The 21,792-nt window shown below is 37.6% G+C and overlaps 1 protein-coding gene across 5 annotated transcripts; it reads left to right on the forward strand.

Moving 5' to 3' along the window:
- Positions 1-5,594: 5,594 nt before the first annotated feature.
- LOC149235283 (copper transport protein ATX1-like) lies at positions 5,595-7,051 on the forward strand. Of its 5 annotated transcripts, none has more exons than XR_016268279.1 (4): positions 5,595-5,911; positions 5,995-6,142; positions 6,354-6,429; positions 6,527-6,663. XR_016268279.1 is itself a non-coding variant. In XM_089461341.1 (4 exons), the coding sequence occupies exons 2-4, from the start codon at positions 6,054-6,056 to the stop codon at positions 6,796-6,798; spliced, it is 354 nt and encodes a 117-aa protein (XP_089317467.1). In that variant the 5' UTR covers positions 5,662-5,911; positions 5,995-6,053; the 3' UTR covers positions 6,799-7,051. The 5 variants fall into 5 exon arrangements, 2 of the variants coding, with proteins under 2 accessions (XP_089317467.1, XP_089317468.1); XR_016268277.1 differs by having other exon boundaries at positions 5,614-5,911; positions 6,539-6,597; XM_089461341.1 differs by having other exon boundaries at positions 5,662-5,911; positions 5,995-6,059; positions 6,527-7,051.
- The last annotated feature ends 14,741 nt before the right edge of the window (positions 7,052-21,792 follow it).

Raw genomic sequence — 21,792 nt, forward strand, 5'->3', positions numbered from 1 at the left:
CACACACTTGTGATGTTTTGGGTGGACTTCTCATGGCCGAGACCAAGAGGTAGTCTTGGTGGACACTTTGGTGGAGGAGCTATGGTGAAGGGACTCATGACATGATGATGCAATGATGAGATGGTTGGGTGACCGAGTTCACTAAACCGAAGATTGAAGACTTGGATGGACTTGTGAGCAGCTATGGAGCATTCCTACTACATGGGGAGCTGAGGCATCTTGTATGCTTGCTGAGGTGTTGGTTGGGGATGGTTTATGGAGCTCATGATGACATGAGATTGTTGTGACTTTTAGGGACTTCATGTATGGTGGACTTGGAGGATCTAATGCATTGAGGAGCTGAGGTCAGGAGACTTTGATGCAGTATGGGATGCATACTTTCAAAGTACATGTATGGGCATGGCTTGGAAGAGTGACTTAATGTGGAGGATCGTTATGAGACACTTTGAGGTGATGGAGTTACAACGATGATGATGATGCTTTGGTGGTACACTTGAGCATGGGTTGAGCTGAGACTCAACTACTTTCTATACATGGGAGCTGATTTGATCAAGGATCATGGGCAGCACATGGATAGGTGAGATAAGGGCATACTTGTTTCTATGGAGACTTGAGGATGGCACATTGCAAATGATGAAGAGGGCTTCATGGACCTGAATGGGGCACATCGAGAGTCGGGTTGATGAGATGATCTCTTCATATGGACGAGAGACACACATGGAAAACATGTTGCATATGAGATGGATGGAGTTTCCATGGACCTGAGAATGGATTATGGAGATACATACTTTGGTATGGTGAGCTTGGTGGCAGTGGTCACTAGGCCGGGACATAGTGGAGAAAGAGTCTCTACATATGTTGCAAGGATGTTTGCCTTATGTAGAAAGGTCGACATCGTGGATAGATGATGATCTTGGTGGAGAGCTACCGGGATGGTATGTTGTCGAGGACGACAACGATTTCAGGTGGAGGAGGATGTAAGGTCCTTGGATACGGGTGCGTTCGGGCGCCAGGCGAAGTCACCGTGCACGGGCGCGGGCGCACGGGTGGGCGCAGGCACACAAGCGGGCGCGGGTTGCACGACCGGCGGGCGGGTCTGCATGACAGGCGGGTGGGTCTGCACGACAGGCGGGCGGGTCTGCACGGCGGGCGGGTCTGCACGACGGGCGGGTGAGCGCACACGGAGATGCGACGAAACTGTGCACGACAAATGCGACGATAACAGAAAACATATGAATTCGACTAAGTGTTGAGGCTGTCTTTATAGCGAATTGAAAGAGGATTAGCTTGAGAGCAGGGCCGACACTTGGAGGATGTTTATGGGTGCGTTGGAAGTATTTTGGGGGTCGGCCAAGGGGCTGCACACCCCCTTAAAGCATACATAGGTTGCATATAAATGTAAAAGAGCATGAGCTCATTTCAATCATTCGAATCACATTCTCTCATATGCATAAGAGGGGTAAAACTGCGCAGGGGTAAAAGAGACTACGCATACCTCATGCGTAGGTCTTATAAGGTGCAGTTTTAGATTTTATGCCGGTTGGAGTGTGGGAAGCGTGCTGGGGTTCGAGATATGTGTGCAGGACTTGGTAAGAAGGTCGAGTGGCTCGGGTGAGCACTTCTTCTTGTGCAAGGGTGCACACGGTTGTAACAGAGGTTTCTTGTATTGTAAATTGGTTAAGTGTGAGACTTGGTTCGGCCAAGACACACTGTTGTATTGTAATCTGATGTTCTTAATAAAATTGTTGGGCAGACTGTTCGAGAGTTGCCCCTCGCTTTATACTTGTTTGCAATTGTTGTTCTCGGTTAATTGCATATGGATAATGAATGAATATGGGCTTCATTAAGTATAAAGGATAAATAAGTTTACTTGGTTGCGAAACAAAAACTAATTATGTTAATGTTGGAGTAGGCATAGTCCACGAATGTTAGTATTGTTAAAAAGAAAGCGTTCGGTGGTGTTGCACCTTGCTACAAGCGGTTGGAAGACTACCGCAGGTGTAGGGGCGTGACACTGCCTATCGTGGAGCCACCATAAATGACATGTATACATATAGAAAACTCTAGAAGGGTGTGCAACTCAACAACATGTATATCGTAACCAAAAACCAATCGAAAAAACAATGTTCCACTATATTAATAAAACCACATTCATTAAGCAGAGTGAATTTAAGAATGACAAAAAGAACCAACAATATGGTTATAGTACAAGCGCAATGAATGTGACATAGTTGTGAGCATATTCGTGCATTGAAGCCCTTGGAGGGTAAAACAGTTATGTTTTCCACTTGACAGTGGAAATATTTCCAATATATACATATAAAAGAAAGTGATATGATATACCATGGTTATGTTTTGCACTTAAAAGTGGAAATATTTCATATATATATATATAAAAGAAAGTGATATGATATACCATGATGGAAAGTGGAAATATTATATATATATATATATATATATATATATATATATATATATATATATATATATATATATATATATAAGTAATATGATATACAATGATGGATGAGGAAAATATGTATTTTATTGTTAAAATTTGATCCATTTTTAATAAGGTATAAGTAAATAAGGACTACATAAATGTAAAGATAAGAATAAATAAGAAATACATAAATGTAAAACTAAAAATGAAAACCAAGATAAATGTATTAGAGAAATAATGAACATCTCAATAGAAGACGCTAATATTTTCTTAGGAAACTGTAAAGATAAGAATGAAAACTAAGATAAATGTATTAGGGAAATAATGAACATCTCAATAGAAGACACTAATATTTCCTTAGGGACAAGTAAATTCATTAAATTCATTGTAGAAAAGTTGAAATCTTAAAGATCTTTTGAAAGGGGATTTGAAGAAAGTGAAAGTTTTTATTCTTGATTTAAAAATATTTATGCTAGTGAAAAAACTATGTTGTGGGTGTGGTACATTACATGTAGATACCTCTACCTATGAAACAAAAAGGGATAAAGCCAGATACATACACCATAGAATCAAAGCTCCAACCCACCAAATTGTCCCCAAAGATGGTGGCATAGACCTTAGACTCAAACAATGCACTTGAGTGTTGAAAAGAGGTCATGTCAGCCTCAATGGAGGAGCCATTCCCTAGAATCATTAAACAACTATTCAAACTCACATAGAACACTTAACCCCTTACACATAAGACTCTTAGGCACCCATGAAAACCAACCCACAAGAACCCTTTAACCCACTCCTTACATTTCACATGATGACATTCACAATAATTAACACAACCTATAGGAAATTCCTATACATCACCACTTAAAGGAAACCTTTGAATAAAGGATGTGTATAGACTGCCAGCCTTCCCAACCTTGACAAGGAGTATGAAGCAAAGCCTCCTAGCCTAATGAAATTAGACCTATCACCTCATACCCTACCACAAAACTAAATTCAAAACAAATTTCCAAAACAATGATGTAATCAACAGGTGTTTTAGTGCAAGGGGTGGCAAGAGACACCCACACTAGCCCACCATACTCCAAGGATCCAAGCAACTAGACACAAACCACAAATCCAAGGAAACTCCACTACTTCCACCAACAACCAACCCACAAGAACCCTTCAGTCCACTCCTTACATTTCACCTCATGACACCCACCATAATGAACATAATCTATAGGAAATTCCTATAATTCACCAATTAAAGGAAACCTCTGAAAACAGAATGTGTACAAACTGCCAAGCCTTCCCAACCTTGACAAGGAGTCTGAAGCAAAACCTCCCAACCCAATGAAATTAGACCTATCACCTCATGCCCTACCACAAAACTAAATTCAAAACAAATTACCAAAACAAAGATGTAATCAACAGGTGTTTTAGTGTAAGGGGTGGCAAGAGACACCCACACCAGCCCACCATACTCCAAGGCTCCAATCAACTAGACACAAACCACAAATCCATGGAAACTCCACTACTGCCACCAACAACCAACCCACAAGAACCCTTCAGCCCACTTCTTACATTTCACATCATGACACTCACCATAATTAACACAACCTATAGGAAATTCCTAAATTTCACCAATTAAAGGAAACCTCTGAACAAAGGATGTGTACATACTCCCAAGCCTTCCCAACCTTGACAAAGAGTCTGAAACAAAGACTCCCGGCCCGATGAAATTACACCTATCACCTCATACCCTACCATAGAACTCAATTCGAAACAAACTACCAAAACAATGATGCAATCAACATGTGTTTCACTGTAAGGGGTGGCAAGAGACACCCACACCAACCCACCATACTCCAAGGCTCCAAGCAACTACACACAAACAACAAATCCAAGGAAACTCTACTACTGCCACCAAGAACCAACCCACAAGAACCCTTCAGCCCACTCCTTACATTTCACATCATGACACTCACTATAATTAACACAACCTATAGGAAATTCCTAAATTTCACCGATTAAAGGAAACCTTTGAACAAAGGATGTGTACAGACTCTCAAGCCTTCCTAACCTTGACAAGGAGTCTGAAACAAAGCCTCCCAACCCAATGAAATTAGACCTATCACCTCACACCCTACCACAAAACTAAATTCAAAACAAATTACCAAAACAATAATGTAATCAATAGGTGTTTCAATGTAAGGGGTGGCAAGAGACACCCACACCAGCCCACCATACTCCAAGGCTCCAAAGAACGAGACACAAATCACAAATCCAAAGAAACTCCACTACTCACGCCAACAACTTCACACGCAAGTGAACTCTATCTGCATTGCCACAATCGCTAACCCAAACTCCAACTCATATCTCTTTTCATTATAAGCTAGAACGAAAAAGCATGCATAGAGAGTTCAAGAACCGGCCCTTGCATCCACTAAAACCACTATAAGCAACTTCGTGAAACTTCATTTGTATAAGTATATAATGAGCATTTCCGTCTTGGATTTTACATGTAATCCGGGGTAGTCATGCCCCCTTTTATTAATGCACATCACATTCCAAAGCCCCCTCTTTAAAAGCATTAACAACCCATCGGGGAAAACATAACATATTAATATATAAGACTTGGTAAAATGTAAATTTTGGATTATTAGAAAATTAACATATTAACAAAAACTAGGTAGGTAAAATGTAAAACCTTATGTAATAGCTCACGAGATGATGTCCACAATAATGAGAGTGGCAGGTCTACCAATAATTCGCCCAATTGAAATTGGGATGAAGGAAAACCCTCCTCGTGATCAGATTAAAGCTTCCTCGTGCCGGTCGGTTGCCTTGACTGGTAGGTAAGAGCATAGAGCAGTTATTCCGATAATGAATGGATTATATATTTTAGGCTGGGATAGTTCGACACTCCATTTTCGTACATTTCGATCATTACAACATCATTGTAACCTGAGCAAAAGTTTTACAAAATGGTTTGAGTGTTTGGTGCGTCTTCTTTTCCATTGGTTTAAACTGCCATCTCGGTAATCTAAAACCTGACAGAATAATTTTGTCCTGAAGAGCTAAAATCATAAATATCGGGCATCACAAATACACATTTCTATTATTATGGCATCTATGTAGCCTGAGCAAAGCTTTGTCACAATGGTTTGAGTGTTGGAACTTGGGTGTAGCTTCTTGCCTTTTGGTCGAAATGTCATCTCTGTCAAAAAACTGACGCAATAATTTTGTTGGGAGTAGCTCAAAAGCTAACGTTTCTGACATCACAAATAGTATTCTACAGGACCATCAAAATTTCGTAGGCTTCACGGAATTAGTTAAGAAATATACATGCCTTAGAACCCGTCTCGTGGACTGTTAGAGCTGGTACACGGATTGGTTGTCTGCAGGTTGTCTGCAGCTTCCTTTTTGTCAGTCCTGAGTCTGCCACACCACAGTAATTTTAGGCCAGCTGCCCTTCAAAAGCAAATGGTAAACATTTTGCAATATTCGCACAACTTAACTGGCTGCACATTATCTATAAAGCAAATGATCCCATCAGTTTTCTTGTGTAGTTCCTGTACAGGAAGTCTAGCTGGAGACAACTATCCCCGCCTCTATTCTGTTGCTGAAAATGAAGGTTTGCTCGCCAACCCATCGCTGTTTCAATAGTTTGGATCTCAGAGTGGAGGTTTCTGGATTACTCACATTGAACTTTTTAAGGTGGGTTAATCAAGTGTGGCTTATCCTCTGTCCTGAGCAAGAGCATACTTGATGTCTCGAAACTTAGACCAAAAAAATTTCAGTATGAGTATAATCTGGAAATGGTAGAACAGAATAGTTTGGATCTCACAATTATGGCAGTTAGATTAAGAGTGAGATCTTGGATATGATTAGAATAACGGTTCTGGATTATGTGTTTTTGTTTTTGTAGGCGGTTGTGTTGAAAGTCGAATTAAATTGTGATGACTGCAAGAGGAAAGTCAAGAGGGTTCTCAGAGACATCGAAGGTACGTTCCGAAAATTTATGCAGGTAACTGTAATTAGCGCTTATGTAAGGTGAAAAATAAAAATTAGCAACTGGGATAGTGATTCACCGCATTTTAGGCAATGTTTCAGGAATCGAGTCCCTTCGGATAGACACAGCTCAAAGGACACTGACCGTAACAGGCGATATTGATGCTTCTGAGATTCTCAGGAAGGTAAGGAAAGTTAAAAAATCTGCTCAACTTTGGGCCGCTGGAAACATTTATTCTTCGTCCTCGGATAAAATGTGTGGACTTGGCAACTACCCTACGTGCAGTGGCTGCTACCCTAACAGCGCTAGCAGCGACATAGTCTTGAAAATGCTTCAGATCTGGGTTAATCATGTAAAATGAGCCGCTACCCTAACAGCGCTAGCAGCGACATAGTCTTGAAAATGCTTCAAGGATCTGGGTTAATCATGTAAAATGAGCCTCTGTTCTCACACATGATAGATGCTCAAATTTAGTCCTGGATTGGTTTCGATTGTCCAAGTTATGGTGTAATGCTCCATGATTTGTTTTGTCATTAAATGCATTTTACCATGGTCTGTGTAAATGGGAAGAGAATAATTCAGATCTGATATAAGTGATTTTTCCATTAGCAATATATCTAATTTCTCACTTATTAATTTTTCTATAAAAATACTCAGCTTCGCCTTATTAAAACCATAAACAATATAGAGTATGGTCACTTGAGATTGGCATTAATGAAAATAATAGATTTAGTAAGTTTAATAACTTACTGTACTGGGTTAATCCCTATAATGATATTTAATAGGTTGTATTACAAATATTTTATGTTTAAATGAAAAAGATGGAAGGGAACTTTAACACTAGTGGCTGTAAATTGATTTCAAACACCAAAATTTTAGAGGTCAGAGATGGTGATCGACTTGCATTTACTTTATTTGTTTCCTTTTACATTATAGGCATATGGATGACAGCACCAGAGATTTGAACACAAGTGAGACAGCTGCAACTCTATTCTAAACACCAAAACCCCAGAAATAAAGATACTTGAATTACAAAAATTTCAGAATAAAAAAAATTTCCCCTTGGAAGGATTACTGGAAATCCTAGTTACCTGGTGCAATGAATGCTATATAGATATATTCATAGTTTAATGACTTCAAGCAACTTATTCAGAAAATAATAAGGATTACTGGAAATCCTAGTTACCTGGTGCAATGAATGCTATATAGATATATTCATAGTTTAATGACTTCAAGCAACTTATTCAGAAAATAATATGTAATACAGAGTTCGCTTTAATCAGATTTTACTGGCTGAAATTACGTCCAGTATTCGCCGTACTGCCATTTGCGACGAGCCATGGGCTGGGCTCATTCGTTGAATTCTGTATGCCCAATAATGTTCAGCGGACACCATGGTCTTAAATTCGCTGTGTCATAGCATTTGTCGTTTTATCTGAGAAAACTCAGAAAGTTCTTTTTGCTAAAATTAAAACCGCAGAAAATGGATAAAACCGCGCTTTTGGCAAAGAAATTAGAAGCTGCTTTTAAGTAAGCTTCGGTTATTCACTAAACATCCAGAGCTTTGCGAATAATTTTGCAGGGAATTCATTGAACAGCTCGTGGATCTTCAGTTGACAACTCACAGAGAAAGTTGGACGATTTCATGTCGATTTTCATTTGATAACGCACAGAGAAAGTTGGACGATTTCATTATTAAATGCTGCTGTTATTATTATTCTAACCCTTGTTCTTAATCAGCATATATATGTTAATTTGTCTGTTTATCTAAGTTTCATCTCCGCTTACAAACATGACTTAAATATTTCATTTTGATTTTCTTTGCTACAAGATATTGACCAAACTTTTTGTTGGAACTTGTTGCTCCTAACTTTCATGTGTTTAACTTCTTTTTTCTTCTTACTCATAATCATGAACACTAATATTGCTCCTGGTTACAATTAATGCCAATTCATTTAAACTTCGTTTTCAACCCATTCACTTCCATCTTATGTTACCTAAAATGAGAAACGGGAAACAAGAACTGTACAAGAAATGAAGTTTGGGGGTTTGCATATAAGAAACAAGGAGAGAAAAAACACAATATTAACGTTGAACAATATAAAAAAAACATTAATCATAAACATGCAATGTTTCTGCTTATGAAATTGTAAAGAAACATTCATAAACATTGATTTAGTTTTAAGAAAAAACAATAATTTTGTAGACCAAAAATTTAGCCATCATTAATTCCAAGAAAATAGCAAACATTGATAAGAATAAGAGATTTAAAATACAAATAATTAAATGTATACTTTTGAATATATATGTATCTCTAAAGTCACTTCCAACCATTCATACCAAAATGCAAGTAAACCTAATAATCTAGATTTTCAAGCTCATTTTCTGGAATGCTTGTTGAGCTTGAGCCAATTTCAAAAGAATTATTTTGGTCAGTAGACTTTGTGGTATCATCAAGCATATCGTCAGTGTTGTCTTGTACCACCTCAAGTGGAAACTCATCATTTTCGTCATCTTGTGAACCACCATAATCCCACATTCTCATGGGTTCAGTTTTGTATTATAGTTGTTTTCGAGATAACAAACGTAGATTTGAGTGCACAAATACCAAATCTTGTGCCATTTTTGTGCCGAGACAATTTCTCTTCGTTGAATGAATGAAAGCATATTCATTCCAGTTTCTTTCACATGCAGACGAACTATTCTCTTGTAAAATAAAATTAAAATTATGTTATTCATAATCAATTGAAATCTTAAAAATAAATAATCCAACATAAGCATTACAATTAATTGTTTAAATGATAAATCAATACATTAAAGGTATTTGTTATTGAGAATACCTGTGAAAGAAAATGGATAGCCAAACCGATGAAGCAAGGGGGTCCCTGTACCAATTTGTATACAGAAGTCAATGGGTCCAAGTTTCTTTTTGTTCAATGCACAATCTTCATTTACAATGTGGTCTTCTAATTTCAAATAATTTCATAACTGAAACCATAAAGTCGTGCGATCCTAACAATTGTAACACCTACTTGTAAAAGTGTTCCAGTTTTGCATCACCTCTACATCTGACAATGGTTTCTTATGAACCATTTAGGATTGAGTAAGAATACAATTGAATGAAGAGGGCTATGAAACATTTTCCACCTTGTCAGACTAAGTTCCCACACTCCATTTCTGGTGTCTTTGTCAATCCTTGAATTTTCATCTTGCATTATGTCATGAAGCTTCTCTCTCATTTGATACATACTCTCAAACACATCCCCTAAACATGGTTGATCACTATCAAATATGCCAGGGAAGGAAACAATAGATGTAATAAGGTTGACAATATCCTCCACTCTCCTCCAAAAATTCTCTGAAAAAAGACCAATAATAATGTTATGAAACCAGCTCACAAAAAGATAGAAAATATGGATCAACACCTTAAAATTCAGCCTCTTATGATATGGTTCCTCTACTAATGGCGAACGAGGAGGAATTTCTCCCTCTTCTTCCTCAGGTGATTCTACTTCTTCAATTACAATGTGTCTCCCTGTAGAAGGAAAGAAAGGATATTTTCCTAATTTAGATTCGATGGATGGTGTGGAAGAGTCTCCTAACTCAACTACCGCCTCTTGAATTCCAAGAATCCTAGGGCTAGGAGTGTAGGTTGGAGATGATGGAGGTGTCTCTTGTCTATTCCTTGAAGTAGATGGAGTTGTGAAAATCGAACTCTTGGCTCTAGCTAAAAACCTTCCCCTAGAATCTCTTGCTCTATGCATATCATTTTTATTTTTCTTCAAGTCAAGCTAATAATTCTCTTTCTGATCTTCCAGGTCACTCTAGGTGCAAGAAGAGAGCATACTCAAGAAACTATTAAACCAATAACTTTCTCTTTTCTGATCCTCCAGATCACGCTAAGTGCAAGAGGAGAGCATACTTTGAGAGGTTATCAATTTTCCTTCCTTGAATTTTTTTTTTTTTTAAAGAAATTGGCTACCTAGTTTCACTTCCCCGGCAACGGCACCAAAATGTTTGGTCAATTTAGTGTGTTCTAAATTTCTAATTAAAATGTCAATCCGGGATTCGTAAACTGACGAAGTGAAGTGTACTATATGTACAAGATAACCATTTTCTTAGTCTTTTGTCGTTTTTTAGTTTTTTAGTTTGTTTTTGGATTTATCTTTTATGGATTCCCTAGTGTGTGATGGCGAAATTGAAAGTTAAGTATGGATGATAATGGTGATTTCTACAGTGATTTTCCAAACTTAAAAGTGTTCAAAAAGAAAGCTCTAAACTAATTGTAATGAAATCAATTCTCAAAAGCTCTGAACTAACTGTAATGAAATCAATTCTCAAGAGGAGGTAAATGTATCAAATAGTGAACTAATGATAATGGCCCAATATCCTTACTGCTGTATGAAAAAGAAAGTAAAAACTAAACTTAAAGCAACTCAAAGACTGAAAGCAAAGCAACTAAATCACACTACTTCAACCCCTGTTCTAATCCTTTACCCTTCAATTCAATTTGCCTTATGGGAAGCAATCATAAACAAGCTGAGTAATATGATATCTAAATTGCAGGAAATTAAATTGCATAAAAGGAAACTAATCACACTACTTCAACCCCTGTTTTGATCCTTTACCCTTCAACTCAATCTGCCTTATGGGAAGCAATCATGAACAAGCTGAGCAATATGATATTTAAATTGCAAGAAAGCAAACTAAATCATACTAAAATAAGTAATATTCTGATTCCTTACTAATAGAGTCACTTGACTATAGAAAGGAAATCATAAAGAAGTGAGTAATATGATGTCTAAGTAGCACAAAAATAAATAAGCAAAACACAATTTGAAAAATGACAGTGCTAGAATTAAACTTCAGGAAATGAAAATCAGCAGGAAGGACAAGATGATCTCATGTCAATAGTTATCAAAAAAAATATGTAAATCTACCCAGGCTACCTACAACAAAACCTGTAAAAAAAGCACTGATCAGCTACCAGTTAGAAAAGAAACATAAAGGAAATATAGATAGAAAATGATCATCAGAACAACACACTATATATACAAGCAATGATTAAGAAAAAAGTAAATGAAAGCAAGTAAGAAACTATACAAAGCACTGGTGTATAGGGGCCCTCTGCAACCTCGGCCAGTAAATCACTTAGTCACAAATCAGATTCAGAAAATTGTCTTCTCATGTATTTAAAGCGAAGTGAAATGCAATACAGTGGGTGACAATAGTCGAAATTACAATACAAAAGCTAATCCCTTCAATGTATATCAACGCATTATTTATAAGAAAAAGATGCTGCAGCTAATTCCTAGATTTATGCTGCTAAAAGACACGTAAATCTCCTTGAGCCGAGATCTAGCGTGATGGTCATGAATTCATGGAGTGGTGGCTGCTTGGTTCAGTTCACGGGCTGCTCTCCAGGTGTGCCATTACCTCCAAAAACTAAGGATCGTGCCACACAAACCTTCACGTGAGCAAAACAGAGCTGTGCCACTGCAAAATTCTTCACTTTGCCCTTCCTTTGACCATCGTTGACTGTGACTATTTATGAGTGATTTGGGTGATCTGAGGGGACACACCCCATGTACACATCATGTGCAGCTTACCCATGTGGCTTGTTTCTCCATTGGACACATGTAGCATAGCCTTTAAAAAAATGGCTGCAGAAACTTGGGCTGGTTGTGGAAAGTGACAAGTTTCCGCAGTTGCTTGAACAAAAATCTAAATCAAACAACAGTCATAAACATAGTTAGAAAACCATTCCATAAGCTCTTTTTAGACTATTATGCAACGATTTGATAGCTTGGTGGATGAAGTAAATGGAAAAAGAAGACTGAAAGGGTATATAGGGAAGTGCAGGTTTGGGACTCAACATACCCCCGCTGTGAAGGTGTTGCATGTCCTCATGCAACCAAAATTTAGTCACCCCTTTCTAATCCATATGTTCTGATGCTTCTGCTAGGACATCTAGCCCTCTTTTCTTCTTCTTTGGTGCTACCACCATTCTTGGTTTCCTTATTAGACACCTGAACTTGAGATTAATCAATGCTCTGCTCAACTTTTTGCACTTTTTCTTCAGCTTCTTGTTTTTCTTTTGCCATAGTCCTAAATGGAGCATAGTGTTATCATAAAATAATTTTATCTACCTTGCTCTACTCTTTGAGTGCTTCATTTTCCTGCTTGATATGCCTGTTTAGGACTTCTAATTCAAATACCTCCTGTTTTAAAGACTGAACTTGTGCATCTAGTGGCAGAGTGGTACTTGGACCTACAACTGATTTTTCTAATGATTCCAAGTAGTCATATACTTCCTGTTGATTGGGGTCTACTTCAGGTGTCTTTCTTGGACTGAGTTCAAAATCTAGTGGAGGAGGAGGACTGCTCTCCAACTCTGGTCGAGAAGGGCTTTCATCATGTGGAGGACTGATTTCAATGCTTGATTGAGGATGAGGTGGACTACGGCCAGCTGGAGTTTTATCAGGTGTCTCTCCACCCAAGTCAATGAAGTGGGGCCGTTTTATTTCGTTTTACTCCCTTCTCCTCTTAACCTTGTGCTTCTCCTTAAGTATGGTGGACTAGTACTCTTTTCTTGTATACTCTGTTTTTCTTTTGCCTTTTTCTTTGCTATAGCAGCAGCCTGAAGATGTACTAATCCTTTTGACAATGGTTGATAATCCTCCTCTATAGATTGCTCAGGGGATGGGTAGACTTCTTGGATGGTCCTTTTGCCTTTTTCTTTCTTCTGTTTCTTGTCTTTAGCTCTATCTTCTTCTTCTTTTTGGCACGTTTCTTGAGTTTCTGTAGTAGGGGAGTCTTGGACTGTAGTGCTCTTTTCTCTCCTCCTACTTTTTCTTGGTGTCCTCGGTGTGCTACTTTCAGAGGCCTCGGATGGCTCTTGGAAGTAGTTTTTTATCAAGAATTGCTCCCATGTATCTTTGTTTTTCCTTAAGTGGTCTTCAATAAGAATTTTTATAAGTCCATGATGGTATAGATGAGGGTCTATATTGCCTATGTGTTTTTGGACTGTAATGCTCATCTTCTTCAAACTCAAGAGCATGAAATAAGGCAAATTAAGAGTCTGATTTTCTAAGAAATTCATCAACAGTCTAACATGGTACATATACATCGAACCGAAGCATCCTTCACAGGTGACAAATTTTTGGATAACTAATAGTAGGCTAGCCCATTCTTGCTTTAATGCATGAACAGGAATTTATTTAGTAAACACGGGGGTGTCCATACCTGGGTTTCTTAGCATGATTCTCCATGCCTGTTCATCCACGCTTTTATTTTTGAACCATCTCTCACCCTCCTGAGGTAAGCCTGTAGCAACTGCTACCGTTGTTTCGGTCACTGTAAGCTTCAAACCTCCAATCTCCACTTTTTGACCATCAAATGACTGTGCAAAAGCCTTGGTTACTTCTTTTTTATAGCCTTTAAACCTTTGAATGAACCGTAACCATTTAGCTTTCTTCAGTAAATCCTTGGCTTGAGGGTAACCTTCTAGATATTTTGGTCCTTCTGGCTCTGCCCTGAGTAGTTTTCCCATTTCTTTCCCTGTTTCAAATTTCAACTGAGGATACAATTGCGTATGAGGATTTTAGCAGAGGACAGTAGCTCGGTTGCAGGGTTTATGGTAAAAGGTAATGGCTGCAATCGATAGCAGGTAATGGGAATGCTTCGGATTACAGGCGGAACAGAGGATAGACAGTGGTGAATGGGTTTACAAACTGAAGTGCATGTATATGAAAGGAAGGTCTTAAATGAAATGGTAAGTGACCGGTAGTGGAGGCGAGATCTTTTTTTGAATTAACGGCTGCGTACGGGAGATCACACGTTTTAATAGATAGCTGCGGAAAATACGGTGAAGAAGAGCCGTAAGGATATTGGTCACACCTCATGAGCACAGGTGGCAAATGAAAGTGTAGTTAAGTTGAGTTTAACTTGAAAAACCCATCATGAGACCGTTAAGAAATGAATGCTTGGTATATGGAGTAATGTCGTGGGATAGGAGTGGGTAATGGAGCTATCATATCGAATCATTGCACATAGTAAAACTTTTCATGGTTTGATAACTATGCATAATCATGACTTTAATTGCTATTTGATAAAAAAAAATGCTCATACCTTTGGACACTTTGTCATTTCTTTCCCATAGCTTTTAACCAACTGTTCTTTCTTGATGTCTTGGAGATGCTCCATGTCTTCATGGTATTTTCTCATTTACACCTGCATTTTCATGATTTTTGTACTAACATTTTGACTGTGAATTTGAAAAACAGAGTGGTGGTGGCTGCGGAAATCGTTTCTGGCTGCGGAAACTGTTTCTGGCTGCGGAAACTACTTCCAGCTGCAGAAACTGGGACAACACCCACTTAGCTGAACAAATGTGGTTATAAAAAAACTAACTGAGTGAAAATAGTTCTGACAGGAACTTTTATTGATGAAATTAGAATGAAATGAGTGGAATGGAATGAAAATGAAGCGAAGTGAACTGAAGAGAAAACGTGAATGAGATGGAGATGAAGTGGAACGACAAATGAGGTGGAGTGAATATGGAAAGAGAAGGAGAGGAGATTTTTTTTTTGGAAAATATAGAGTGTCAAATGTCCTTGATTTTCACTCCATATTTTCTATATAAGACTGCCAATATATGATTGGTTTTCAAGCTTATACAATTTTTTTTCTTTTTTAACTGAAAGAATCAAAGGCTAGGCTGGTGGGGAAGAAGGATTCTTCTCCACCAGCCTTATTGCAGAATTCTCTTGGAACATCTTGAAAAATTCTTCTTTTGAGAGTGGCTTATGATAAATTTTCAATCGTTGGCCATTCACAAGAAAAGAAATCTGAAATTCATCAATGGTCTTGACTCTTACTGCCCCATTATTAAAGACTTTGTCAATTTCATATGGCCCAAGCCAATGGGTCTGAAATTTAACTTTAAAGTCTTTGAACTTAGAATCAAATAGTAATGCCCAATCTCCCTCTTGAAACTTTCTCTCTTTGATGTATCTGTCATGCCATTTAGCTCTTTGATGTTGAACTAGATCAGTCTTTAAAATTGCTTCTTGTCTGATCTAATCTAGCTCATTCAGCTGCTCCATTCTGTGCTTTTGGGCTTCTGATAGATTCATCCCCAACTGGACTGCCATCTTGAAAGTCTTGACTTGAAACTCAATGGGGATCAGGACTTCTTTCCCATAAACAAGTTCATAGGGAGAATGTCATGTTCTATTCCTCCATGTATTTCTGTAGGCCCATAAGGCTTCAGGAAGCCTTTCTGCCCAATCTTTTCTATGTAGATGAATAGTTCTGGTGATGATGCTCTCAAGAACTTTGTTTGTAGACTCCACTTGGCCATTTTCTTGCGGATGGTAAGGAGTAGATTTTATGTGCTTGATTTTGTATTCTTCCATTAGCTTCTCCATCAAGTTAGATGTAAATTGACTTCCTTGATCTGTCACAATTTCTCTTGGGACACCAAAACGAGTAAAAATATCCTCAAAAATAAATTGAACAACTGAAATTTCAGTGGAAAAAGGCAATGCTTTAGCTTCTACCCATTTAGTGACATAATCAGTGCATACCAGTATATACTTTTTCTGTTTAGATTGTGGATTAATAGGTCCAATGAAATCTAAAGACCATTTTTCAAAGGGTTCGATGAGTACCTGTGGTTGTAATAGCATTTCATTTGAAAGAGTCAGTCTCCCAACTCTTTGGCAGCTATCACACCTTCTGACATATTGTTTTGCATCTTTGAAAAGGGAAGGCCAATAATATCCTAAAGAAAGGATTTTATAGGCCGTCCTTTTGTCAGCAAAGTGTCCACCGCATGGTTCATCATGACATGCATTGAGGATGTCAGGCATTTCATCTTACCGAACACATCTTCTGATCACACAATCTAGCCCTGTTTTAAACAATTCATTAGAAATCCATGAATAACTTGAACTCTCCTGAATAATTCTTCTTTTTTCACTAGGAAATAAATGTGGAGGTAGCTTTCCTGTAACCAAATAGTTAGCAATATATGCATACCAAGGAGTCTTAGTAGTTATTGCAAATAAATACTCATCTAGAAACTTATCCTCTGCAGGAGAATCTTCATTAGTATTTTGGATTCTAGACAAGAAATCAGCTATTGTATTTTGTTTCCCTGGTCTATCCAACACAGTAATATTGAATTCTTGTTAAAGTAAGAGCCATCTTGTAACTCTTCCATTAGTAACAAGTTTATTCATGAGATATCTAATTGCAGAATGATCAGTATGGACAAAAGTTTCATAGCCAGTTATATAGTGTCTAAACTTATTGATGGCATGAACAACAGCTAAGAACTCTTTCTCAGTCACAGTATAGTTTAACTCGGTGGGAGTCAAATTTTTACTGGTGTAGTAAATGGCATAAGGAAATAAATCCTTTTGTCCCAACACAACTCCTAGAGCTGTATCTGAAGCATCTGTGGAAATATGGAAAGGAAGTTTCCAATTTGGCCCTCTCAAAATGGATGCTTCAGATATTCTTGTTTTCAAAGTTTCAAATGCAGATTGACAATCAGGATCCCATTTGAATTCACAGTCTTTTGTAGGTAATTTGAAGAGTGGAGATGCTATTTTGGTGAAGTTTTCAATAAATCTTCTATAGTATCTAGTAAATCCAAGAAAACTTCTAACATCTTTTTGACAATTTGGAATAGGAAACTTGGAGATGACTTCAACTTTTGATCTATCAACTTTAATCCCATCCCCTGAAATATGATGTCCTAAAACAATCCCTTCAGTAAACATCATAAAGCATTTTTCATGACTTAATGATAGGTTTGTTTCTTTACATCTTATAAGGACTTTTTCCAAATTTTCTAATGCCTCTTCAAACGAATTACCATAAGCTATAAAATCATCCATATAAACCTCTACACAATCATGGATTAGATCGGAAAAGATTCCTAGTACTGCCATTTGAAATGTTGTGGGTGCATTACATAATCCAAAAGGAAGTACTCAGTAATCAAAAGTTCCACATGGACAGGTAAATGTGGTCTTGTCTTGATCTTCAGGTGCTACCTGAATATGATTGTAGCCACTAAAACCATCCAAAAATGAAAAATACTTTTTTCCTATTAAAGTATCTAATACCTGATCGATAAAGGGTAAAGGAAAGTGATCCTTCAAAGTTGCTTTGTTCAATTCCTTGTAATCAATGCATACCCTCCATTTACCATTCCTTTTAGGTACTACAACCACAGGAGAAACTCATCGGCTATCTGAAATTGGATAAATGAAGTTTACATTAAGTAGTTTTTGGAGCTCTTCTTTCACTATCTCCCTAAGGTTTGGATTCATCCTTCTCTGAGGTTGTCTGATCGGTCTACAATTTTCCTCAATGTAGATGTGATGAATGCAAGTCTTAGGGTCAATGCCTTTCATATCAGTATATTCCCATGCAAATGCAGTAGAATGTTTTTGCAAGATTTTGGTTAGTTCTTCCTATTGTGATCTTTCCAAATTTTTGTTGATATTCAATGTTTTACCTGGAAAGATCTCAATGGCGGAACTGCCAAATTCTTCCATAGAGAAAAGAGACATTTGTCTAGATGATAGATACTCAATGTCAGAATCTAACTGAAATTGTGTGTGGTCATATTCTGAAGATGTTTCAAAGTTTTCTAATGTGTTCAGAATTTGACTATCTTCACTAACTTCAGAAATGGTGAAGATAGGTTGTATAGTATCTTCATCATCAATCCACTCATTATCTCCTATTTCTGTAATTGCTTTTGCTGGAGGATACATATTGAATTTCTTTGTTGAATTACCATCAGAAATATACATATCCCCAGACCTACAACTGATGAAAGCATCGGCTGTGGCTAGCCAAGGTCTTCCTAAGATGACAAGGTGTCCTCCTAAATTACTCTTGGGTGTTAAAATCATGAAATCTACTGGGTATTCCAAAGATTCTAAGGAGACTGAAATGTCTTCTAATACACCATCTGGTTTAATAATTGATCGATCTGCAAGTTGTAGTAAAGTAGGTGTAAAAAGAAGATTAGGAAGTTTCAGTTGTTCCATAGTCTGTCTACTCATAATGTTGATAGCAGCCCCTAAATCAATCAAAGTATTTGGAATTTCTACCCCATTGATATGTGTTTTGACAATTGGACTACCGGGATCTACATACTTCTGCATAGTGATTTTTCCCATCATGATGTCTGCAATTTTCCCTACCAGGTGGATTCTTCTTGTATCTCTAGGTTTCCTTCCTGGTCTTTTGAGACTCAACTCCTTTATTGCTTTTGCTAGAATAGGAATCTCTCTAATGGCTTGTAACAAGGGAATCTTGATAAAGACATTCTTCAATTCATCTATAAAATCATAGTCAAGCAACAAGATTTGTTTTTCCACCCCTTTATCAATTTGTAATCTTTCAGGAAAAGGAGGTGTGGATGAAGATGCAGGTTGCTCAACTATAGGAGTTGTGGGGGTTAGCTCGTTTTCTTTCTCTTTCTGAGTGCTTGGGTTTGAAGAGATTCTTCGAAACCCTTATTGGCTTCAAGAGAATCTTCCTCAGAAATGCTTTGATTTTGGGCATCTATAGAAGGTTTATCTAAAACTCTACCATATCTGAGTTGTACATCATTGAGAGGAACAATCATATAGGTAGAAAATTGTTGACCTTCTACCATGTAAGCATTTTGAGGGTTTCTATTATTGGGGTTTGGCAATGGTTGGGAAGGAAGTTGATTCGACTTTTGTTGGAATGGAAGCAAGAGTTGAGAATTTGGGTTCTGTTGAGATGGTTGTTGTTGTTGAAATGGTAATGATAGTTGTGGATTTTGATTTGGAAGTTGTGGAGCGTGTTGGTTTTGAAAAGATGGAGGATATTGATAAAATTGAGCAAATATCCCATAAGGATTTTGCATGCCTTGTACCCATGATTGAAAAGGATTTTGAGGTTGGGACCAAGGTTGTTGCCAAGGATTCCAATTTGGTGGGGTTTGAAAGTTCATAGAGTTATTAAACCCTTGGTTTTGTTGCCCCTGCCAAGGTCTCCTTGCAACAAAACAGAGAGACTCAATTGTATTTGGATCTTCTTGGAAGACAGCTTTGAGCCCAGGAATTGAAGGAAAATCCTTGGTCTCATGATTCTCTGAACAAATCGCACATCTTTCTACAACTTTTTCATCCAAGGGACATTCCCTGAGAGCATGTTTTTTTCTACATTTTAGGCAAAATATGGCTAAATCTTCAGCTTCTGCTTTCTGCTTATTATGGATCTTAAGAGTGTCTAGTTGCTCACTAAGACTCCCTAAGATATCAGTTTTGAATTCATCAGGCATATTTCCAATCTCAGCCCTACTTACTGATCCAGTTGCAGATTTGTTTGCTCTGATGAGAGAAGGATCTCTAGGCCCTTTTCCAGTTTTAGATTTTCCTCTTGAGAGATGGACACATAGCTCTGCTATATCATGAAGTGGAAGTTGAGATATGTCTCATTTTCCCATCATGTTCAAAATATCTATCCATTCATCTCTAATGGCTTTTAATAGAAGGGATTTCAAGGTTTCCTCATCCAAGTTACTCATTTTTTCTCTTTTCAGATTGTATTGGAATCTTTCAAGTAAATCCTCCAAGTTTTTGTCTTCTCTTTGTACCATTTTAAATACCTCATCCTTGTGGTTGGTAGGCATACAATAGTCCATGTATCTATCCAGAAATGTTTGTTTCATATCATTCCAAGTCCTAATGGATTGAGTGAGTAATCCCATGAACCATTTCAAAATAGATCCTTTCAATGTTGAAGGAAACAATTTGAGTTTTTGAGAGTATTCCAAATAATCATAGGTTCGACACATGACCTCAAACTCAAATAGAAATGTTTCAGGATCTTCATTTCTTAACCCATGAAAGTTTGGGAGGACAGATGCTGAAATATTTTTCATTTTTGCTCCAGAATCCTCATCGACTATAGGAAATCCAAATGAGTTATATCCATCCCTATTTCCCCCATTGTTACCTATACCTCCTCCATTATTTCCTCCTCCCCCTCCTCTACCTCTACCTCTACAAAATCAGTTAACTCCCTCTTCTGTCATGGTAGTTTCCTTAGAGATTTCAGAGTCCTCTGGTTCCTCTACTAATGGCGAACAAGGAGGAATTTCTCCCTCTTCTTCCTCAGGTGATTCTACTTCTTCAATTACAATGTGTCTCCCTGTAGAAGGAAAGAAAGGATCTTTTCCTAATTCAGATTCGATGGATGGTGTGGAAGAGTCTCCTAACTCAACTACTGCCTCTTGAATACCAGGAATCCTAGGGCTAGGAGTGTAGGTTGAATATGATGGATGTTTCTCTTGTCTATTCCTTGAAGTAGATGGAGTTGTGCAAAATCGAACTCTTGGCTCTAGCTAAAAACCTTCCCCTAGAATCTCTTGCTCTATGCATATCATTTTTATTTTTCTTCAAGTCAGGCTAATAATTCTCTTTCTGATCTTCCAGGTCACTCTAGGTGCAAGAAGAGAGCATACTCAAGAAACTATTAAACCAATAAATTTCTTTTTTCTGATCCTCCAGATCACGCTAAGTGCAAGAGGAGAGAATACTTTCAGAGGTTATCAATATTCCTTCCTTGAATTTTTTTTATTTTTTTTAAGAAATTGGCTATCTAGTTTCACTTCCCCGGCAATGGCGCCAAAATGTTTGGTCAATTTAGTGTGTTCTAATTGCTAATTAAAATGTCAATCCGGGATTTGTAAACTGACAAAGTGAAGTGTACTATATGTACAAGATAACCATTTTCTTAGTCTTCTGTCATTTTTGAGTTTTTTAGTTTGTTTTTGGATTTATCTTTTATGGATTCCCTAGTGTGTGATGGCGAAATTGAAAGTTAAGTATGGATGGTAATGGTGATTTCTACAGTGATTTTCCAAACTTAAAAGTGTTCAAAAAGAAAGCTCTAAACTAACTGTAATGAAATCAATTCTCAAAAGCTCTGAACTAACTGTAATGAAATCAATTCTCAAGAGGAGGTAAATGTATCAAACAGTGAACTAATGACAATGGCCCAGTATCCTTACTGCTGTATGAAAAAGAAAGTAAAAACTGAACTTAAAGCAACTCAAAGACTGAAAGCAAAGAAACTAAATCACACTACTTCAACCCCTGTTCTGATCCTTTACCCTTCAACCTAATCTGCCTTATGGGAAGCAATCATAAACAAGCTGAGTAATATGATATCTAAATTGCAGGAAATTAAATTGCATAAAAGGAAACTAATCACACTACATCAACCCCTGTTATGATCCTTTACCCTTCAACTCAATCTACCTTATGGGAAGCAATCATGAACAGGC

This window comes from Pinus tabuliformis, chromosome 8 (genome assembly GCF_031772625.1).
Source record: "Pinus tabuliformis cultivar Carrire ecotype Pingquan chromosome 8, CPIR1, whole genome shotgun sequence".
In the NCBI taxonomy this organism is placed as follows: domain Eukaryota; kingdom Viridiplantae; phylum Streptophyta; class Pinopsida; order Pinales; family Pinaceae; genus Pinus; species Pinus tabuliformis.